Source organism: Rhinolophus ferrumequinum, chromosome 28, assembly GCF_004115265.2.
Source record: "Rhinolophus ferrumequinum isolate MPI-CBG mRhiFer1 chromosome 28, mRhiFer1_v1.p, whole genome shotgun sequence".
In the NCBI taxonomy this organism is placed as follows: domain Eukaryota; kingdom Metazoa; phylum Chordata; class Mammalia; order Chiroptera; family Rhinolophidae; genus Rhinolophus; species Rhinolophus ferrumequinum.
In genome coordinates, this window is record NC_046311.1 from 4,307,909 (window position 1) to 4,327,290 (window position 19,382).

At 53.0% G+C, this 19,382-nt stretch overlaps 1 protein-coding gene across 1 annotated transcript; it reads left to right on the forward strand.

Moving 5' to 3' along the window:
- Window positions 1–2,179: 2,179 nt before the first annotated feature.
- Window positions 2,180–19,107, forward strand: ANPEP (alanyl aminopeptidase, membrane). Its single transcript, XM_033100218.1, has 20 exons — window positions 2,180–2,828; window positions 3,349–3,491; window positions 3,604–3,743; window positions 4,143–4,269; window positions 4,352–4,506; window positions 4,733–4,846; window positions 4,956–5,099; window positions 5,246–5,311; window positions 5,469–5,534; window positions 7,036–7,211; window positions 7,477–7,556; window positions 8,836–8,969; window positions 9,056–9,111; window positions 9,963–10,110; window positions 13,133–13,224; window positions 13,653–13,763; window positions 13,889–14,056; window positions 14,842–14,982; window positions 15,379–15,460; window positions 18,579–19,107. The coding sequence occupies exons 1-20, from the start codon at window positions 2,248–2,250 to the stop codon at window positions 18,729–18,731; spliced, it is 2,877 nt and encodes a 958-aa protein (XP_032956109.1). The 5' UTR covers window positions 2,180–2,247; the 3' UTR covers window positions 18,732–19,107.
- Window positions 19,108–19,382: the final 275 nt, after the last annotated feature.

The window sequence follows — 19,382 nt, forward strand, 5'->3', positions numbered from 1 at the left end:
TGTCCAAGTTGCAGCCCTGCTCTGGGCACTTGGCTTCCTGCTAGTGTCCCTTGGCCATCAGTCCAGGCCTGGCAGGGGTGGCTGCTGGCCACTGAAGTGGACAGTCCACACTGCCCAGACCACAGCACCAGGGGCAGGTCTCCAGAGGGAGAGAAGGAAATGCTGGGGGCTCAGAGTACATTCCATCTGAAAGATGGGCACCCAGGATTCCCATGAAGACCCAGCACTCAGCCCCTGGCCTCTGCTGGCCAGGTGACAGTTGGCAGTCCTTCCCTCTTGCAGTTATGCCTGAATGAATTCATCGCTGGGTGCATTCCATTTTTTTATGCAGGCTCGGGGGTGGCAGGCCCAAGCCAGGCAGGGAGTGGCAGATGAATGAGGTCCTCAAGGAGCTGATGAGGTGGCGGAGCAGACTGATGCAAGTCTTGAGATGCATTTGGCCTCCACAAGGGTCCTACCTGTGTGCCCCGGATGGAGGAAGGCTGAGAGAAGACGGCAAGAGTAAGGGCAGGGACAGAACTGGAGATGGCCTAGAAAGACTCCCATAAGGCGAGACTCCTGAATTGACGCATTCATTCATTGGCCCATTCATGCATGTGTGCGTTCCCTCAACAAGTAGGTATTGAGCACCTACTACGTGCCAGGCATGTGTCGAGTGCTGGCGAGCAGAAGCAGCCAAGGCACTGCTCTCACGGGGCCTCCAGTCCATGAGTGAGACGGGCAGGACTTAAGGCATCAACCACACAGATGAGATGGGGAACTTGCTGAGTTACAGGGCTTCAAAAAAGAGGTTTGCGGCGCTAATGGAGCTCACAGGGGCTTGACCTGGGCCGGGACGTCACGCATCTTCTCTGAGAAAGACTTGCGGGGTGAATAGGAATTAACCAAGACAAGAAGGGAGAGAAGATGGCCCAGGCAGAGGGAACAGCACGTGCAAAGGTCCTGTGGTGAAGGGGCTGGATGAACACCAGAGAGGTTGGAGAACCAAAACAGAGGGGAGCGTGGTGAGAATGAGGCTGGACCGTGGGCAGGCTGATAGCACCCGAACTGGTCAGTCCCTTTAGAATATTTGCTGTGGTTCCAAGACAAAGAGGAAGGTTTTCAGCAGTAGTAGAAAATCATGATCCAATTTATGGGGTGAACAGGTTTGAGGGGGCCTGAGTGCAAGTGGGGAGTCCACGAGGGTACAGCGGTGTCCACAGAAACAATGAGAATGGCTTTGACCAAGGACATGGTGAGATCGGGGTGTGGGGGGATTGGATGTGGGGGTCAGGGCCAGGTCTGAAAAACTGGGCTGGTGGATGGAAAGGTAATAACGAACATTGCTTTACACGAAGAACGTATTTTATTGAGTACGATAAGGAATATCTTCATTTTTACCAAGTATAGGAAAAGAGGCAGTCGATGAACTCGGAGTATGAAGCGGGGGTGATTTTTAGGTTCTACTGTTTGGCGTTTAATATGTTTTCTCATTAAATCTGTCCAACAAACCTCAGCGGTGAACACTATTCTTGTTTAAGAGGAAAGAGATCTCAGGAAGATAAAGCTACCTGCCCAAGGTCACGGCTGGGAAAAGGTTAAGCCTCCACCAGGCTCCTCTCTTGAAAAGGCAAAACAACTTATTGTTTTCTACTCAGTGAGCTGATAATTGAGGAAAACCATTTATTGGCAGGAAGGGCAAGGGAGGGACACCTGGGAGCCCGGTCTGCTCTGGAGGAATGCAGGGGAGGCTGGGAGCGCGTCACTGAGGAACCCAGGCATCTTTCCAGCATCCGACCACAGGGGAGACCCAGTGTGTTCTTGACCCAGAAACTGACCCTCCCTTCTCTGCGTCTCCCACCTCTTGCTGTAGGAAGTCCTTCCCTGACTCTAACCCCGATCCTCCTGCTTCTGCCCCACTGCCTCAATGTGCACACAGCTCAGTGCCACCTGCCCGCTACCCTACCCTCTGGGCCCAGGCTGCCCCCTACCCTTCCGCCCTTGGTTGGGCAGGCTCCAGGGCAGCCTGCAGCCTATAACCAGACACTGTTTGCTCCCGGCAGGTGCACTATTCCTGGATCTCTTCTCCGGAGCCTGGGCAAAGCACACCCCTGCCCAGTCCAGTGACCTCCGGCTGTCTGAGGCCGGGTTAATTTTTGCCTAGTCTGCGGGCTGTGGGCTCCTCCCCTCCGGGATATAAGCCTGGCCCCAGGCGGCCCTGTTCCCTGCCTGCCCTGAGCCTCCCCCAGCTCCCTCTCCACCCTCACCATGGCCAAGCCCCACGTCGTCCTGGGCATACTGCTGGGCCTGGCAGCCGTGAGCACCATTATTGCTCTGTCGGTGCTGTACTCGCAGGAGAAGAACAAGAACGCCGAGAGCTCTCCTGGTGTGGTCCCCACCAGCCCCGCCACTACCGTGAGCACCACCTTGGACCAGAGCAAGCCGTGGAACCGGTACCGCCTCCCCCGGACCCTGGTGCCTGAGTCTTACAACGTAAAGCTGCAGCCTTTCCTCACCCCCGACAACAATGGCCTGTACATCTTCAAGGGCTGGAGCACCGTCCGCTTTACCTGCAAGGAGCCCACCAATCTCATCATCATCCATAGCAAGAAGCTCAACTACACCACCCCCAACGGGCACAGGGTGACCCTGCGGGGTGTGGGGGGCTCCCAGCCCCCCACCATCGACAGGACCGAGCTGGTAGAGCTCACCGAGTACCTGGTGGTGCATCTTAACGGCGAGCTGCAGGCGGGCAGCATGTACGAGATGGACAGTGAGTTTGTGGGCGAGTTGGCCGATGACCTGGCAGGCTTCTACCGCAGCGAGTACATGGATGGCAATGTCAAAAAGTAAGTGGGACCTGCGTCTGCCCGGTGGGGGCACGTCCTCAGTGCTGAGGAAGAGCTAAGGCCGAGGACGGCCTTGGCTTTGATGCCTTGGAAACTTCTGGAGCCTTTGGCTGGCTCATTGCTCCAAACACAGCTCTGGTGGAGCAACTACTGAGACCACAAAGCCTTTCCCTGAGGGCCTCCTTACCCCACATTAGGGAGTCAGGGATAAGTGATGAAAGTGCCCTTTGGATAGCTAGGAAAACTGAGGCTCCGAGGAGAGAAATTGCCCTCAGTCTCCTAGGTAACAGGGATGGAGCCTGCCAGGACTTTGACCCTGAGTCCATAAGGTTATGCCAGAGTCTGCTGGCCTGTTGGGAACCAGAGGCTGCCTGTGGGAGATGGGGAGGCCAGGGATTAAGCCAGAGCATCCTTCCGTGTACCCCTTCCCCTGCACCCCCAGCAGCCCCCCAAAGTCCTCTTCCTCCCCCCACGGGTGCAGGCATTGTGCCGGCACCCCTCTAACACCTGGTTTGGGCAGGGTGCTGGCCACGACGCAGATGCAGTCTGCAGATGCCCGGAAATCCTTCCCATGCTTCGACGAACCGGCCATGAAGGCGACATTTAACATCACTCTCATCTACCCCCGTAACCTCACAGCCCTGTCCAACATGCTGCCCAAAGGTGAGCGGGTCTGTCCGGGGGCCACACAGCCCTGGGAAGCCAGCACCCAAGGGCTGGGGTGCAGGGTTGGAGAAAGGGTGCATGCCTGCATGCCTGAGTGCTCCATTCCCAGGCCCCAGTGTCCCGTTCCTGAATGACTCCACCTGGAGCGTCACCGAGTTCCACACCACGCCTGTCATGTCCACGTACCTGCTGGCCTACATCGTTAGTGAGTTCACAAGTGTGGAGCAGAAGGCGCCTAATGACGTGTTGGTACGAAGCTGCACCTCCTTGCCCTTCCCCAGCCTTGGCCGGGCCGGAGGGATAGTCCTGTGTCTTCTCATCCCTGTCCTAGCCACTGATTGTGGCCAGTGTTTGAATCCCAGTTCTGAGTCCTCTTAGCTGAGTTCTCTGACCCTCAGTCTCTGCATCTGAAAAATGGGTCTGTCCTCATGAAGGGAGTTCCCGACTCAGGGCTGCCAGACAGATGGTGGCTCTGACTGCTGTTTTTCCCCAGAGGCTCCTACCTGGGACTGAAAGCCCCTCAGAGGCCCCCAGCCCTCTCTTCTGTGACCAGACCTCCCAGTTTGACCTCGTCCAGGCCTGGAGACTCCGCCCACCTGCACCAGGACCCCAGAGGGGGCCCCTGGTTGACCTCCATCCTTTTCGTAGATACGGATCTGGGCTCGACCTAGTGCAACCGCGGCAGGTCACGGCATGTATGCCCTGAACAAGACAGGCCCCATCCTCAGCTTCTTCGCTCAACATTATAACACAGCCTACCCACTTGAGAAATCCGGTGAGTGTAGGGCCCGCCGTGGGGGGCAGCAGAGGGGGCCCCGCACCCAGAGGCCATCCTGCCCACTGCCTGGCTTCCCCAGACCAGATCGGCTTGCCCGACTTCAACGCTGGCGCCATGGAGAACTGGGGGTTGGTGACGTACCGGGAGAACTCCCTGCTGTTTGACCCGCAGTCCTCGTCCAGCAGCAACAAGGAGCGCGTGGTCACCGTTATTGCTCACGAGCTGGCGCACCAGGTACCCCCCATAGGGAGTGCAGAGAAGGACACGGGAGGCTGAGAGGTGATGGCACAGGTCCCGTCTCTGCCCTCGGCAGCGGGCAAGGTAGCAGGGGCAGTCACAATGGCAGAGAAGCGCTGAGCCTAGGTCTGGCATGTTTGCACACTCGGGAAGGGTCCCTCTGGGTGCTTTTAGTGACTGCAAGGCCAGAGTAGCTGGCCGGGCTAACCCCCCTCCCCTACAGTGGTTTGGGAACCTGGTGACCGTGGCCTGGTGGAATGACTTGTGGCTGAATGAGGGCTTTGCCTCCTACGTGGAGTACCTGGGTGCTGACTATGCAGAACCCACCTGGAACCTGGTGAGCCAGCTGTGCAGGGGCCCTGGGATCTGCAGGCCGGGCAGGGGCGGGGGAAGCCGTGGGTGCCCCCTTGCAGGCCAGTCTACTGACGGCTGCCGGGGATTCGCAGAAAGACCTCATAGTGCAGAACGAGCTGTACCGCGTGATGGCCGTGGACGCGCTGGCCTCCTCCCACCCGCTGTCCGCCCCGGCCTCGGAGGTCAACACGCCAGCCCAGATCAGCGAGATGTTCGACTCCATCTCGTACAGCAAGGTGCTGCCATCTCAGTGGGGGTCGTGGGGAGGGAGGGGGGGACCTGGCCCCCAGGGGCCCCATGGAGCCCCTGTCCCGGCCCAGTGGGGTCACAGGCCCCTGCTGGCTCAGTACAGCCAGCTCAGCTCCCTCCCCGCCCTCCCCAGGGAGGCTCGGTGCTCCGGATGCTGTCCGACTTCCTGACGGAGGACCTGTTCAAGAAGGGCCTGGCGGTGAGTGCGTGTGGCCAGCCTGTGGTGGCGGTGGTGTGGTGGGGCGCTCTTCTCCAGCCCTTGCCCCTGGCCCCTGAGCCCTGGCCGACCACAGAGGTTGAGTGGGAGAGCCCGGGGGATACCAGCTTTGCCCTCACCGTGGCCTATCTTCCCACAGTCCTACCTCAATACCTTTGCCTACAGCAGCACCACCTACCTGGACTTGTGGGAACACCTGCAGAAGGTAAGTAATAGCCGGCCCCCTGGAAGCCGTTCTGTGGGGGTCTTGAGATGCTAGAAGACCTTAGGGCAGCACATGTATGAGAAGGTGGCCAGCTGCACTGCTTACCAGCCCAGACAGGTCATTTGGAAGCTTGGTTGGTCATCTGCAGAACGGTCGCTCCTTGAAGGTGTTGAGAAAGACTGTAGGTCAAGAGCCCAGCAGGTGACCTTCCTCACGCTGTGGTGAGCTCCTGACGGCCGCCGAGGAGTCCCCTCACCTCAGTGCTGAGGAAACGCGCCCCCGCAGTTGCCATGGGCCCTTCTGGCCCCTCCCAGGCACGACTTCCCACACCAGCATACTCAGCACACACGGACCCTCCCAGGTGGTCCCACCTTCACTCCTGTCCGCTCAGGCCCCGAGCAGCCCCTGCTGTGGCGCCAACCCTCCGACTGCCCCCCACCTTCTCCCGCCCCTTCTGCCTCTCCTGGGCTTGGAGTTTGCCAGGCCCCCTCTCTTCCTCTCCCTCACAGCAGCACCCTCCTTCCCTGAGGCCCTCCTCAGCCCAACTGACCCCTCCAGTCCCCGGATACGCAGGCTCCACGGCCAGTCCGACCAGGGAGAGGAGTCGCAGGGCTCTGTCACAGTCACAGCTGGGCTCCAGGGCCCTCCTGCCAGTTCCCTCTGCCGTGAGCCGGGCCCACACCTCCTCTTCCCTCGGCCCACTGATAGGAGGCACCTCCTTGGCTCGGTCCCTCCCCTGCACTTCCTCTGTCTTCTTGCACTGCCTCCTTGCCCCACTCCTCCTCTCCTGTAAAGCTGAGCCCTTCTCCACGCTAGGTGCCCCTCCAGCTCCATGCTTTTCTCCTGCTCCCTCTTCCCCTGAGCCCCCTCTCTCTGCAGCCCCCACAGCTCCCCTCTCCTCGCAGCCTGTACCCTCTGACATGCTCTTCTGCCTGCCTTCTTGCCCTGTTCTTAGGTTTTTATTTTCTCAGTTATTAACAGATGTTGTTGGGCTTTTGTTGTTATCACAAAAGCAATGCACGTGCATGGAAAAAGATGAAAAAAGACCTAAAAAGCCAGTAACAATCACCCTAAGCCTGTTCCCAGACCCCGTCTGGGTGCCCATGGCCTTCTCCCTGGCCCTGACTGTGACACTGGTTTCCACTCACCTCTGTCTCCTCTCCCTTCTCATTGTCCTTGGGTAGTTCGGCTGAACAATGGGCATCCTGGGCCCCCCTCTCCAACACATACCCACCTATCTCAGATTGGACCACACAATGGGGGGGCCACACAGATATGATTAATCAATACGGAACAAACCAGGAAGTTCTCGCTCACCCAGCACTGGGCAACCAAGGAAAGACAGAGCCAGGCTGGGCCCCAACTCCTGCCCCCAGCCCAGTGCTCCTCCCCCGGGAAGCGATACCACAGGGAGAAGTCGGCGGCTGCCGGGGCTGCCCTGGATGGGCGGGGTGCAAGGGGGCCAGTGAGCTGACAGCTGCACCCTCTGGCTCTGCCCAAGGCTGTAGACAATCAGGAAAAAATCAAGCTGCCCACCTCCGTGCGTAACATCATGGACCGCTGGATCCTGCAGATGGGCTTCCCCCTCCTCACCGTGGACACCAGGACGGGGAGCATCTCCCAGCAGCACTTCCTCCTTGACCCCACGTCCGTAGTCACTCGTCCCTCAAATTTCAGGTGAGCAGACAGGTCACCGAGGCAGGCGTCTTCGTGAGGGTTCTGAGGGGCAGTTGCTCTGGGACCCCCAGACCATAGCAGGCTCTGGTCTGCTGTAGTCCCAGCCCCAGTGGCTGTAGACAGGCTCTTTCTCTCGGGCCAAGAAGATGGGGAGCTTGGTGTCAGAGCCAAGCAGAAAGTGGGAGCCTAGGCAGCATTGCTCTTTGCTGGCAGCGGCCAAGAGCTGATGTCTCTCACCGCCCGGCCTTTGGTTCTCTTGTTGCAGCTACCTGTGGATTGTTCCCATCTCGTCTATCAGAAATGGTAAACCGCAGGACAAGTATTGGCTGGACGGCGTCCCACAAAGTAAGGCAGCCCTGTCCTCGTGGATAGTAGCCCCCACCCAACACGCCCAGCTCCTGGCCCATGTTCTGGAGATTACGGCAGCCTCAGAGAGGGCTTCCTTCATCATTTCATTCACCAAATGGAGCCAACTTCTTTGGTTCTAATCTTTACTGTGCTGCTGCCCAGCTGTGTGATTCTGGGCAAGTTACCCTCCCTCTCTGGTCTCCATTTCCTCGTCTATAAAATGGTGCTAAGAACACAACCCCATTGAGTTGTGTGAGGATTAGAGGAGAAACTCCACGCAATATGCTTCAAACAGTGCCTGGCACATAGAATGAGCAGCCCTACTCTGCCAGGCACTGAGGAAACCTAGGTCAAGGCAAGCCGTCCTCTACCTAAGCCAAGGCTGCAGATGAAGGGAAGGAAGGCAAGCAGTTAAAACATTCCAGAGCTGTGCTGAGGGCTTTAACAGGGGCATGTATAGCCTCTGGGTTACTGGAGCACAGGAGCTGGCAATAAGGAAGATTCAACTTCATGGAACAGTCAGGGAAGGCTTCCTGGAGGAGATGAGCTGAGTCTTAGAGGAGAAGTAGCAGTTAGCTAGGCTAATGGTGGCAGAGAAGAGTATTCCAGGCAGAGGACATAGCAAGTGCAAGACGTTAGAGGCAGGAGGGAATGTGGGGACTGAGTAGCGGTCCCTGCAGGCTGCAGTAGACAATGGCTGTGTCCTTGGGCCAGGAGGAGCTGGGACAGGTGGGAAGTGGGCACATGACTGGGCCTGACCTGCAGGGATGGAAAGGTCCCCTCTGGCTGCCAGGAGAAAGGATGGAAGGGAGAGAAGGAAAGGAGGGGCGCTGAACCCCATGGAACTCAGGCAGCATTGAGGGAGCAACTGGATGGGAAGCCTTGGCTTCCTACTGGGTGACTGGGGTGTGATACAGCGGTTACAAGCTGAGAGAGAGGAGGATGGAGAGGACTAGAGTCTGAGTGGCCTGGAGGTTTGTGGGTAGAGATGTCCAAGCAGCTGCCACTGGCCCAGCCACATGGACCCTGTGCTTGGCAGGGCGGGCACTGAGGTTCAGATATGGCCCGTGGTCTGTCTGAGGTCACCAGCCAGCCGGAGGCAGAATTTGGCTCGGCAGCCTGGGCCTACACCCCTTCTCTTCCCCTTTCCTTGGCATCGCCCCAAAGGCTTGTGGGTCAGCTGGTGCCAGGCTGCACAGCAGCCTGGAGAGGAGGGCCAAGGGTCAGCCTGTGGTCTTCCGGGCAGCCTCACCCTAGCCCTGCTCTCTCTCCACAGATCAGAGTGATCTGTTCAAAACCACAGGCAATGATTGGGTCCTGTTGAACCTCAATGTGACGGGCTATTACCAGGTGAACTACGACGAAGACAACTGGAAGAAGATTCAGAATCAGCTAAACACAGATCTGTCGGTGGGTGTCTGCCACCCCACCCCGTCTCCTGCCCCAGGCTCAGCCCAAGGTCACCCCGAGGTCACACACTCCGTTGCCCCTTCTAGGCCATCCCTGTCATCAATCGGGCACAGGTCATCCACGACGCCTTCGACCTGGCCAGGTGAGTGTCCCCTTCCTCCTTAGGCCCAGACTGGCTCTGCCGGGGAAGGCCTGGTGACTTCAGCAAGTGCGTTTCCATAGTGAGAACCAGTTGTCCTCACCATGTGCCAGGCACAGAGCAGCGGGCTCCCCGCACTCTGTGCACCCCTCCCTACCCCCGCCCCCACCCCAAAATCGTCAATGTTACAGCCCATTTCCCAGATAAGGAATCTGAGACTCAGAGTTTGTGTACCTTGCCTGAGGCACGTGGCGCCTGACAGTCAGACTCAGGCCTGTCCAGCTCCAAAATGAGTGTATTCCATGGCACCAGTCTTTTCCTGAGGGCTAGCTGTGTGCCAGGCTGCTGTGCTGCTAGGTGCCAAAAAGTCTGGGAAAGACAGGACAGACGAGGTATAGCATGGAGAAACAAATATTGAGCACCTGGTGTGCTGAGCTCTGTGATACAAGTGATGTCATGCACAAACATGGACAGATGTACAGATAGCATGAGGAGGCGTGAGAAATGCCAAGAGGGCCAAGCGAATCGGAGGACATAGGCTGAGTAGAGAGCGCAGGCTTTTTGTCCTTGAATCTAAGCTCTGTCTCTTCGGGGCTGTGTGGCCTTAGACAAGTCACTTGGCCTCTCTGAACCTCGGTTTCCTCATATGTAAAATGGGGATAATAAGCAAGGGATTGTGACGGGCAGTGGGTGAGGGCGGAGCCTGGGCTAGCCTTGGGCCACCACCCAGCACCCACGCCCCAACTCCTGGTGAACACTGGAGCTGGCTCATTTGGGGCTCTAGGACCTCGGGCTCCAGGAGGGGGCTGGACTGGATATGGGTGCTCACTTGAGCCCCTCTGTTTCTCCTCCAGTGCCCAAAAGGTTCCTGTCACCCTGGCGCTGGACAACACCCTCTTCCTGATCCGAGAGACAGAGTACCTGCCTTGGCAGGCTGCCCTGAGCAGCCTGAGCTACTTCAAGCTCATGTTCGACCGCTCCGAGGTCTACCCCTTCATGCAGGTACAGAGGGGCATGGCTGGCAGGGTGTGAGGACCGAGCAACTTAGTGAGGGCAGGAGGATTGGGGGGGAAGGGAGTAAGGGCTGAACAAGAGAGCAGGTCGGGCGGCCCACGGAAAGGACCTGGACTTCCGGTCAAGTGTGCGATTTGGAAGTTGGCACATTCAGAAGGCACAGAAAAAGACACTGTGCTGGGGGGCAGGAGGCCTGTCTCTCCCCAGCTGTGTGGCCTTGGGTAGCCCTCTTCAGCCCCAGTGAGTCCCTCTGTGAAATGAGCAGGCCCGTACCTGCCTCAACTGCCAACGGGGCGGAAAGGGAGGGAGATCCAGGTGTTAATAGGTTTGAGGCATGGGGTGCTGAGGCTCCCACTAGGGAGACCAGGGGGAAAGCGGGCTCCGTGGAGATATTCATTGCACTGTGGTTTATAAAAGACCGAAAGAAAAAAAAAACCCAAACACTTAAACGTCTAATAGTTGGGGATTAGTTAAGTAGGATGATATCCTTTTGATGGAATATTACGTAGCCATTAGATCATACTTGAAGGGATCATTTTTTTATTAAAAATTTTTCACATTATTAACTTCCTGTCATGGTAAATGAGGTGTTATGATTAATGAGTTTAACTCATTTTAATTCGTTAATCTTCCTACCTTGGATTCACCCCATCCTCTTAAGGAGGTTCAATCACAATATTGGGTCAACTCAGTATTTAGCTTTGTTGTGATTATTGAACTAACATTCTCTGCTGAGCCATGTAGAATACTGTGATTTGCTTTTTCCTGGAGGAACCCTCCCCTTTTTTTTTTAGAACCCCACTCAGCTCCCATGTTGAGCGGCTCTCTTGTTCCCTGAGCCCATGGGTTCTTCCTTTATATTTTTTCACTCATAGGGGTGCACATCTTCTAAGAGTTTTTATTTTTCCTAATTAAATTTTTTGGGGTGACACTGGTTAGTAAAATTACATAGGTTTTAAATGTGCAATTCTATAAGACATCATCTATATATCACATGGCGTGCTCATCACCCAGAGTCAGTTCTCCTTCTGTCACCATATATTTGACCCCCTTTACCCTTCCAGTTTCTGAGATGGGGCTCATAAGAGGTGGTGTTCTGAAGTAAATGGTCTGAAATGTCTTTATTGTGCCTCCATGTTGGATTGAGAACTTAGCTGGCTTTAGAAGTTTCTAGGTTGGAGTTATTCCTCAGAAAATGTCAGGTCTTGCTCCACTGACGTCAAGCCTCTTGTGTTGCTGTTGAGAAGCCCAGAGCCTTTCTCATTTCCAGTCCTTTGAATATGGCCAGTTTCCCCTTCTGGAAGCTTGTGGGCTCTTCTGTCAATCCTGGTGGGCCTTTCTCATCCTACTACTCTTTCATTCTGGACATTTTTGCATTGCTCCTTTAAACTTTCTTCCTTTCTTTTGTTCCTTTCTTTCTTTTTTTTTAAGGGTCTCTTTTTCTGGGACCCCTGTTAATCCAACTTACTGCTCCTGTACTGGTCCTCCCATTTTCTTTTCTCTTTCCCAGAGTGTTGACTTTGTTCGACCCTCTGGGATATGCCCTCGGGGTAACACACCAGCTCTCCTCTACAGAGTGTGTTCATTTCTTCTGTTGTATTTTTAAACTTCCAAGGGTTGTTCCTGGCTCTAGCATCCTGTGCAGTAACTTCTCTGAACTCTCAGAGGATATTCATCACAGGCTTTCCCGAAGTTTTCTTCTCCATTGATTTGTTTCCCCTGTGTCATCTGTTGGTTTTGGTCACCTCTTTCAAGTTGGAGGCTGAGCTGCCCCTTTGGATTTGAGAGTGAGATAATAAAAAGTGATTGGAAGCTCCGTGGGGAGGTGGGGTGTGTTGCCTGTGGGTCTTGTTGTGGAGTGACTGGGTGGCCACGTGACTCTTCATGGGGACCCTCAGAAATCATATCTGTGTTCCCTTGAGACCATTCAGTTTTCAGAGTGTTATCCTCTGTCTTATGCAGTGAGTCTGGCGGTGCTCTCTAGAATCAGAGTGGGGACGGCAACTGGAGACACCTCCATTCAGCACGTAAACTTTTACGTGTGGTCCTCTCTGCAGTCCAGCCATCCTCCCACTGTGTCTGGTGACCCGCAGTGCTGAACCCCTCTGATTCAGCCTCGCCCATGGTGGGGGGTGTGGCCTGCTGCGAGGAGGGCCGTGAGGGCTGGGGGTTTGATTATCCCCTCTGCATACTTGGACTCGCTCGCCTTGTTTACAGCCCCTGCCTCTAGTGCTGAGCCCGCCACAGCAGGTCTCCTTGCTTCTGTCTCCACCTCCCCTGGCAGGCAGCTTCCCTGCTGCACATCTTCTCCCTCTCGAAAACCTCTGACACCTGCCGCGCTCTGCCTTCCAGCCCCTAAACTGTGTGGACCCCTTACCCACTCTTCTCTCCTTTCCTGTTTTCTTTTTTCTTGGGGGTTTATTCTTTCTGGGTTTGGATATGGATTTCTGTTGGCGCACATGACAGATGATTACGGTGTTGAACCAGAGTCTGCAGAGGATTTTAATAACATGGGTGAGGCTTACATTACAATGCCAGGTAAAAAGTGCAGCATGCAGAATTGTAGCTATGCAAGGTAGAAAAGAAAAAAGAAGGGGGAAGTGCATCAACTTGGAAATCATAGTTTTGGTAAGCTCCTGAATGGTGATTATTTTCTGCGTATTTTCTGTGTGTTTTGTAAATTCCCCACAATACATACAGAATACTTAGGAACAGGTGGCGGGGGTTGGTGGGACCCAACCCTACATTAAGAAAGGGTGACACTTAGAGCGTTAAAACTGATGAAGCCTTGAGGAGGAAGGACCTCAGATCAGTCACCTGAAACCCAGACTAGTGCTGGCCCCGCCGAGCCCTGTCTGGCTTGGTCGAGGCCCCCAGCCTCTGCCCTCTTTGCCTCTGTAGATGGTAGTCCTGGCTCCGCCTGCTTACCCACATTGCAGACTCCATGGGACTCCAGGCAAGTCAGGCTTGAATCTCCCCTTTGAAGCTACTGATGTTTTCTTTCCCCCAGAACTACCTGAAGAAGCAGGTCACACCCCTCTTTAATCATTTCAAAAATGTCACCAACAAATGGACTAACCGCCCAGAAAAGCTAACAGACCAGTGAGTATGACCTCTCCTGGGTCTGGAGGTTATGTGGTGCCCTGCCCTCGTCCCCTTCTGCAGCTCCTAACTCCTGGCCTGACTAGGGCCACCAGATAGGGAGTGACCCCCGCCAAGGAGCCGGAGGCCCTGCTGGAGGCTGTGTGTGGCCTGTGGGCCCATCTGGCCTCTTTGCACAAAGGATCAAACTGAAACTCTGAGGTCCCCTCACCAACCCGTTCATTCAGATTCTAGGCGTTGAAGCTGGGGCTGGACCCTGGGCCAGCCCCTATGGGTCCCCAGGCTGCCAAAGGCGCAAAGCAAAGAGGGGGACCCGGAGGGCAGGGTAGGCTGCATGCTTAGCGCCCCAGCCCAGCCTCCCTGCCTGCAGCTGGGGAGTCTTTGCTACAGTCTGGGCCAGGCAGCTGACCAAGTGTCACCTGGGGCAGGTACAACGAGATTAACTCCATCAGCACCGCGTGCTCCAGTGGGGTTCCTGAGTGCAAGCAGCTGGTCACGGAGCTTTTCAGCCGGTGGATGGGTAACTCCAGTAATAACCCGTGAGTGTGTCTCCCGCTCCTCCCCATTGTTCATCTGTCCGTCAAGCACACTGCACTGTCCTCCCCAGACCCTGCTTTCACCCTCCCTGCTACTGCTCCACCCCTAACATCCCCACCCATGCCAGGATCCACCCCAACCTGCGGTCCACTATCTACTGCAACGCCATCGCCCAGGGTGGCGAGAGAGAGTGGGACTTCGCCTGGGAGCAGTACCAGAAGGCCACAGTGGTAAACGAAGCCGACAAGCTCCGAGCAGCCCTGGCTTGCAGCAAAAAAGTCTGGATCCTGGACAGGTAGGACTGGCTGGCAGAGCTGGATGAGATCCCTTCCCCACCGGGGACCGGGGTCCCAAAGTTGGGGAGAAAGACCAGCCTCACAGGTGTCTCCACACTGTCGTTCACGGGGTCCTCAAACCTGTGCAGTGGGGTAGGATGTTCCCATTTTGCAGATGATGACACTGAGGCTCAGAGAAGCAAAGCAACTTGTCCAACGTCCGAAGCTATAATAAGTGATAGAGCCAAGATTTGAACCCAGGTCTGGGCCCACGTCCTGTGCTCTTAACTGCTGCAGCTTCTCAGTCTTTCCTTGTCAGTGATTCAGTTTCTTTCTCTTTAAGGGCTGTGATGTAGCTGGACCTGGGTCTTACTGAACATCCAGCTGTGCAGCCCCCAAGTCTTGATAAGGGCTCCTGGCTCCCATTGTGTGCAGCATATGCCATCTCCTGAAAAGGCCACTCTCAATGTCAAAGACAGGAGTGGCCCCCCTACCTGGGGCAGGGCTCGAGGCTCTAGTACCCCTTCCTCCTCCCGTCCCCCCATGACATATTTACCAAGCACCAGATCAATGTCAGCATGACACTTGACATTGCATAGCCCGTGACCCTGCATAGGGGACTCAGTGTCCCATCTACAAGAGGGAGGCCAGACCAAGGGGTCGTCAGCCCCCAGCATGCCAAAGGGATGTGGAAAGGACGCAGAGGGGGCGGAGGGCAGGGTCCTTTGCCAGCCTGGGTTCTCTGTCGAGTCATCTGACTGCAGCCCTTGGAAGTAGTTACTGACGCAGCATCCTGTCCTCACAGGTACCTGAGTTACACACTGAACCCTGAGTTAATCCGGAAGCAGGATGCCACCTCCACCATCATCGCCGTCGCCGGCAACGTCGTCGGGCAATCTCTGGCCTGGAACTTTATCCAGAGCAACTGGAAGAAGCTCTTTGAGGAGTGAGTCTGCTGAGAGCATGTCAGGGGTGCCCTTGGGGGTAATCTGTGTGCACAGGACACCACAGGGTTGGCAGTGGGGGGTGGGCACTGCATAGTGGTCAGAAATGAACCCAGCTTGAGGTCGGGCCGGGGGAGGAATTGAAAGACCAGGCGGGACATGGGCCACCCCTTTTCCTACTGGGAGAAAGGAAGTCTGGCTGGTGGGAGTGATTTCGGGAGTGATGGGAACGAGGACACCGCAGAGAAACCTGTGTGCAGGTGCCTAGTGGGGTCTCCTTAGGCATGTCATTCCATCTCAGCTACAGGATGGGGCCGGTCACAAGGTAGCGGTGTGGATAGTCAGGCACTGAGTATTATAAGCTCCGCCCCCTCACAGTCCCTCTCTCCGCCCTGCAGTTACGGTGGTGGCTCCTTCTCCTTCTCCAACCTCATCCAGGCAGTGACCCGACGATTCTCCACTGAGTACGAGCTGCAACAGGTAAGAAGCCGAGAACCTGGGGCCCATCCCCAGTCTACGGGGGCGGCCGCCATTCAGCTGCCACCGAGTATGATGACGGAGAGCGGGCTCCATGGTGCCAGGCCTCTCTCAGTTACAGGACAAGCTGGGTGTCTAGACTTTTTAAGTGGTGACGGTTCAATCCAAAAAGTTCATCTTGGCATTTCTGTACAGGCAAAAAAAGAAGAATGTCATGAACTGCTGTGTACCCATTACCCAGATTGAATAATTACCAACATTTTGCTAACATTTTTTGGGGGTGGACGATTTTCATGCAAAATCAGTATTATTATATAATTTCACCTCTATATATTTTACTTATATCTAAAATAAAGGAATTTTTGAAATATAATCTCAGTCATTAGCAAACCTAAGAAAATCAACAGTCATCTTATACCCAGGCCATTTTCCAATTCTCCAAGTTCTTTTTAAAATTCTTTGTGTAATTGATATGTATATTTGAGTTAGAAGCCAAAGTTAACTCACTGCATGAGGTTGATTTGTCTTTTTTTTTACATTGAGATATAATTCAGGTATCGTAAAATTCACCATTTTAAATGGTTTTTAGTATATTTACAAGGTTGTACAACCATCACCATCATCTAATTCTAGAACTTTTTCATCAGCCCCAAAAGAAACCCCGTACCTACCGGGTTTCCCCGAAAAAAAGACCTAGCCGGACCATCAGCTCTAATGCATCTTTTGGAGCAAAAATTAATATAAGACCCTGTCTTATGTTAATATAAGACTGGGTGTAATATAATTAATATAATATCATATAATAACAAAATTATATTAATTTTTGCTCCAAAAGACGCATTAGAGCTGATGCTCCGGCTAGGTCTTATTTTTGGGGACACACGGTATGAACAGTCACCCCCCATTCCTCTGTCCCCAGCCCCAGACGATCACTAATCTGCTTTTTGTCTCTATGGATTTGCCTATTCTGTATATTTCATATAATGGACTCATACAACATGTTGCCTTTTGTGTCTGGCTTCTTTCACTTAGCATAATATTCTCAAGGTTTATCCATGATCATGTGCCATTGTATGGATAAAACACATTTTGTTTATCCATAGATCAGTTGATAAACATTTGGTTGTTTCCACCTTTCGATTATTATGAATAACATGGCTGTGAGCATTCATGTACAAATTTTGGAGTGCACATTATGTTTTCATTTCTCTTGGGTATACACCTAGGAGTGGAATTACTGAGTCATTTGGCAACTCTGTGTTTAACTTTTTGAGAAACTGCCAAAATGTTTTCCAAAACAATAGGCAGGAGTTTACCTCCTCACCAGCAATGTAGAGTTGCAATTTCTTTATGTCTTTGTGGACATTCGTTGTTTTCTTTTTCTTCATTCTAGCCCTCCTAAGTGAGTGTGAAGTGGTGTCTCATTGTGGTTTTAATGTGCATTTCTCTGAGGACTGGTGATACTGAGCATCTTTACATGGGCTTGTTGGCCCTTTGTATGTTCTTTGGAGCCAGGTCTATTCAAATCCGTCACCCATTTTTAAATTGGGGTATTTATCATTTTATTGTTGAGTTGTAAGCTTTCTTTATGTATTCTGGGTATTATGCCCTTATTAGATACATGATTTGCAAATATATTCTCCCATTCTGTGGATTGTCTTTTCACTCCCTTGGTAGTGTCTTTTGATACACAAAAGTTTTTTATTTTGATGAAGTCCAACTTTCTTTTTTCTGTTGTTGTTGCTTGTGCTTTACATGTTGTAGCTAAGAAACAATTGCTTAATCCAAAGTCACTTAGATTTACACACCGAGTCTTATCATTTTAGCTCTTACATTTAAGACTTTGATAAATTTTTACTTCATTTATGTAAAACAGGGATCCGGTACCATTCTTTGCATGTGGTTATTCTGTTGTCCGAGCACCATTTGTTGATGACCATTCTTTCCCCCTTTAATTGGTCTTGGCACCCTTGTTGAAAATCAACTCACTGTAAATGTGAGGGTTTATTTCTGGAGTCTCAATTCTATCTCATTGATCTGTCTGTCTATCCTTAGGCCAGTACCACTCTGTCTTGATTGCTGTAGCTTTGTAGTGAATTTTAAAATCAGGAATATGAGTCCTCCAACTTTGTTCTTTTCCATGATTGTTTGGCTCCTCTGTGTCCCTTGCGTTCCTTTATGAGTTTTAGGATCAGCTTGCCAATTCCTGCAAAAAAGGGCGACTGGAACTTTGATAGGGATGACACTGAATCTGTAGATTTTGGGGGAGTATTGCCATGTTAATAATATTAAATCTTCCAATCCACTCAAAAATTTATTTTTTTTCTTTTATTTAGGTCTTCTTAATTTCCTTCAACAATGTTTTTAGTTTTTAGCATACTAGCCTTATACTTCTTTTGTCAAATTTTTTTCTAAGTATTTTATTCTTTTGGATGCTATGGTAAATGAAACTGTTTTCTTAATTTCATTTGCAGATTCTTCATTGCTAGTGTGTAGAAAAACAATTGATTTTTGTATATTGATCTTGTATCCTGCAACCTTGCCGAACTCATTAGTTTTAATAATATTTTTGTAGCTCTCTTAGGATTTCCTGTACAGAAATCATGTCATTTACAAGTAGAGATAGTTTTACTTCTTCCTTTCTTATCTAATTGCCTCAGCTACAACCTCTAGTACTAATACATCTTTTAATCTGCACCATCTGTTTTTACAAAAATACCATTTATTTGTTGAAGCAACTGGATCATTTGTAGTGTGGAAATGGCCACATTTTGAATTTGGCTGGTGGTTTCCTTGTAGTGTCTGTTTAATTTGTCCCTCTGTCCTCCCTTGATTGGATTGAGATTGTAATTCATTTAAAAACTGAGGGTCAATTCTAGGAAGAACCTCACAATGGAGGCTACATACATGTAGGAGCCAGATTCTACCCCGGGCCGTCCTTTTTAAACCTCTGCCCTAGATAACGGATTTTGCTCCAGGGAGAGGGACGGACTGGCACTTCTGGTCCTGAAGAACAGGCTGTGGTCCCCATTGGGGTGGGGGGTGATTAACATGGAGTGGGAGCCGAGCACTGGGCCATGAAAACTCAGCCTGAGACTGAGAATCTCCCTTTTCCTGGCAGCTGGAGCAGTTCAAGAACAGCAACATAGGCACAGGCTTCGGCTCAGCCACGCGAGCTCTGGAGCAAGCCCTAGAGAAGACCAAAGCCAACATCAAGTGGGTGAAGGAAAACAAGCAGAAGGTGTTAACATGGTTCACAGACAACAGCCAATAGTCCCCGCCCTTCATGTGAGATGCCCAGGTGCATATGTCCCAGTGACCCCTGGCTGGGCCCCCCTTCCTGGAGCCCAAGGCACCAGCACCCTCCCTTCAGGGACCAAGTCTCTGGCCCACGTCCTCTCCCCTCTGCCTGTGGGGTTAATCCAGCTCCTGATGGCCAAACTGTCCAAACACTTCCACCCCTGCCCTTGTGCCAACCCTCCCCCAGGCCTGGCATGGCCCCTGGGGCCCAGAGCCTTGGGACTGATCTCAGGGAAGCCCAGCTCCAGCGCCAGGTGAGCAGAAGCCCTTATGGACTAGGAATGGCCTTGTGGGGGCTGCCCTGCGCCTTCTCTCACCTTTCCAAAAAGACCCTGAAACCGGACACTCAATAGGACACCAGATCTTTATTTTTTTTTTTCTAAGAGAAAACATAGATAAAGGATTTCTAGATGAGCTTCCAGACTCATTACTAAAGCAGAGAAGGAGTGGGTCTACACAACAGCTGGGGAGCCTGGGATGGAGGGCAGCTGGGGTATATGGGCAGTGCTGTGGGGGTCTGGGCTCCCCCTACCCAGGGAGCATGGGAGGGGAGACGTGCCCACCTGCTGGCCCTTCCCGTGTGTGGTGTCCGCACAGTGTTCATTTCATCCGAATTCTCGTGGCA

Bases quoted from the DNA above. Each gene is read 5' to 3' on its own strand.
- ANPEP (XM_033100218.1), top strand. From the start codon at position 2,248: ATGGCCAAGCCCCACGTCGTCCTGGGCATACTGCTGGGCCTGGCAGCC. The intron at 3,492-3,603 runs GTGAGCGGGTCT...CTCCATTCCCAG, and splicing joins GTCCAACATGCTGCCCAAAG to GCCCCAGTGTCCCGTTCCTG. The intron at 3,744-4,142 runs GTACGAAGCTGC...TCCTTTTCGTAG, and splicing joins AGGCGCCTAATGACGTGTTG to ATACGGATCTGGGCTCGACC.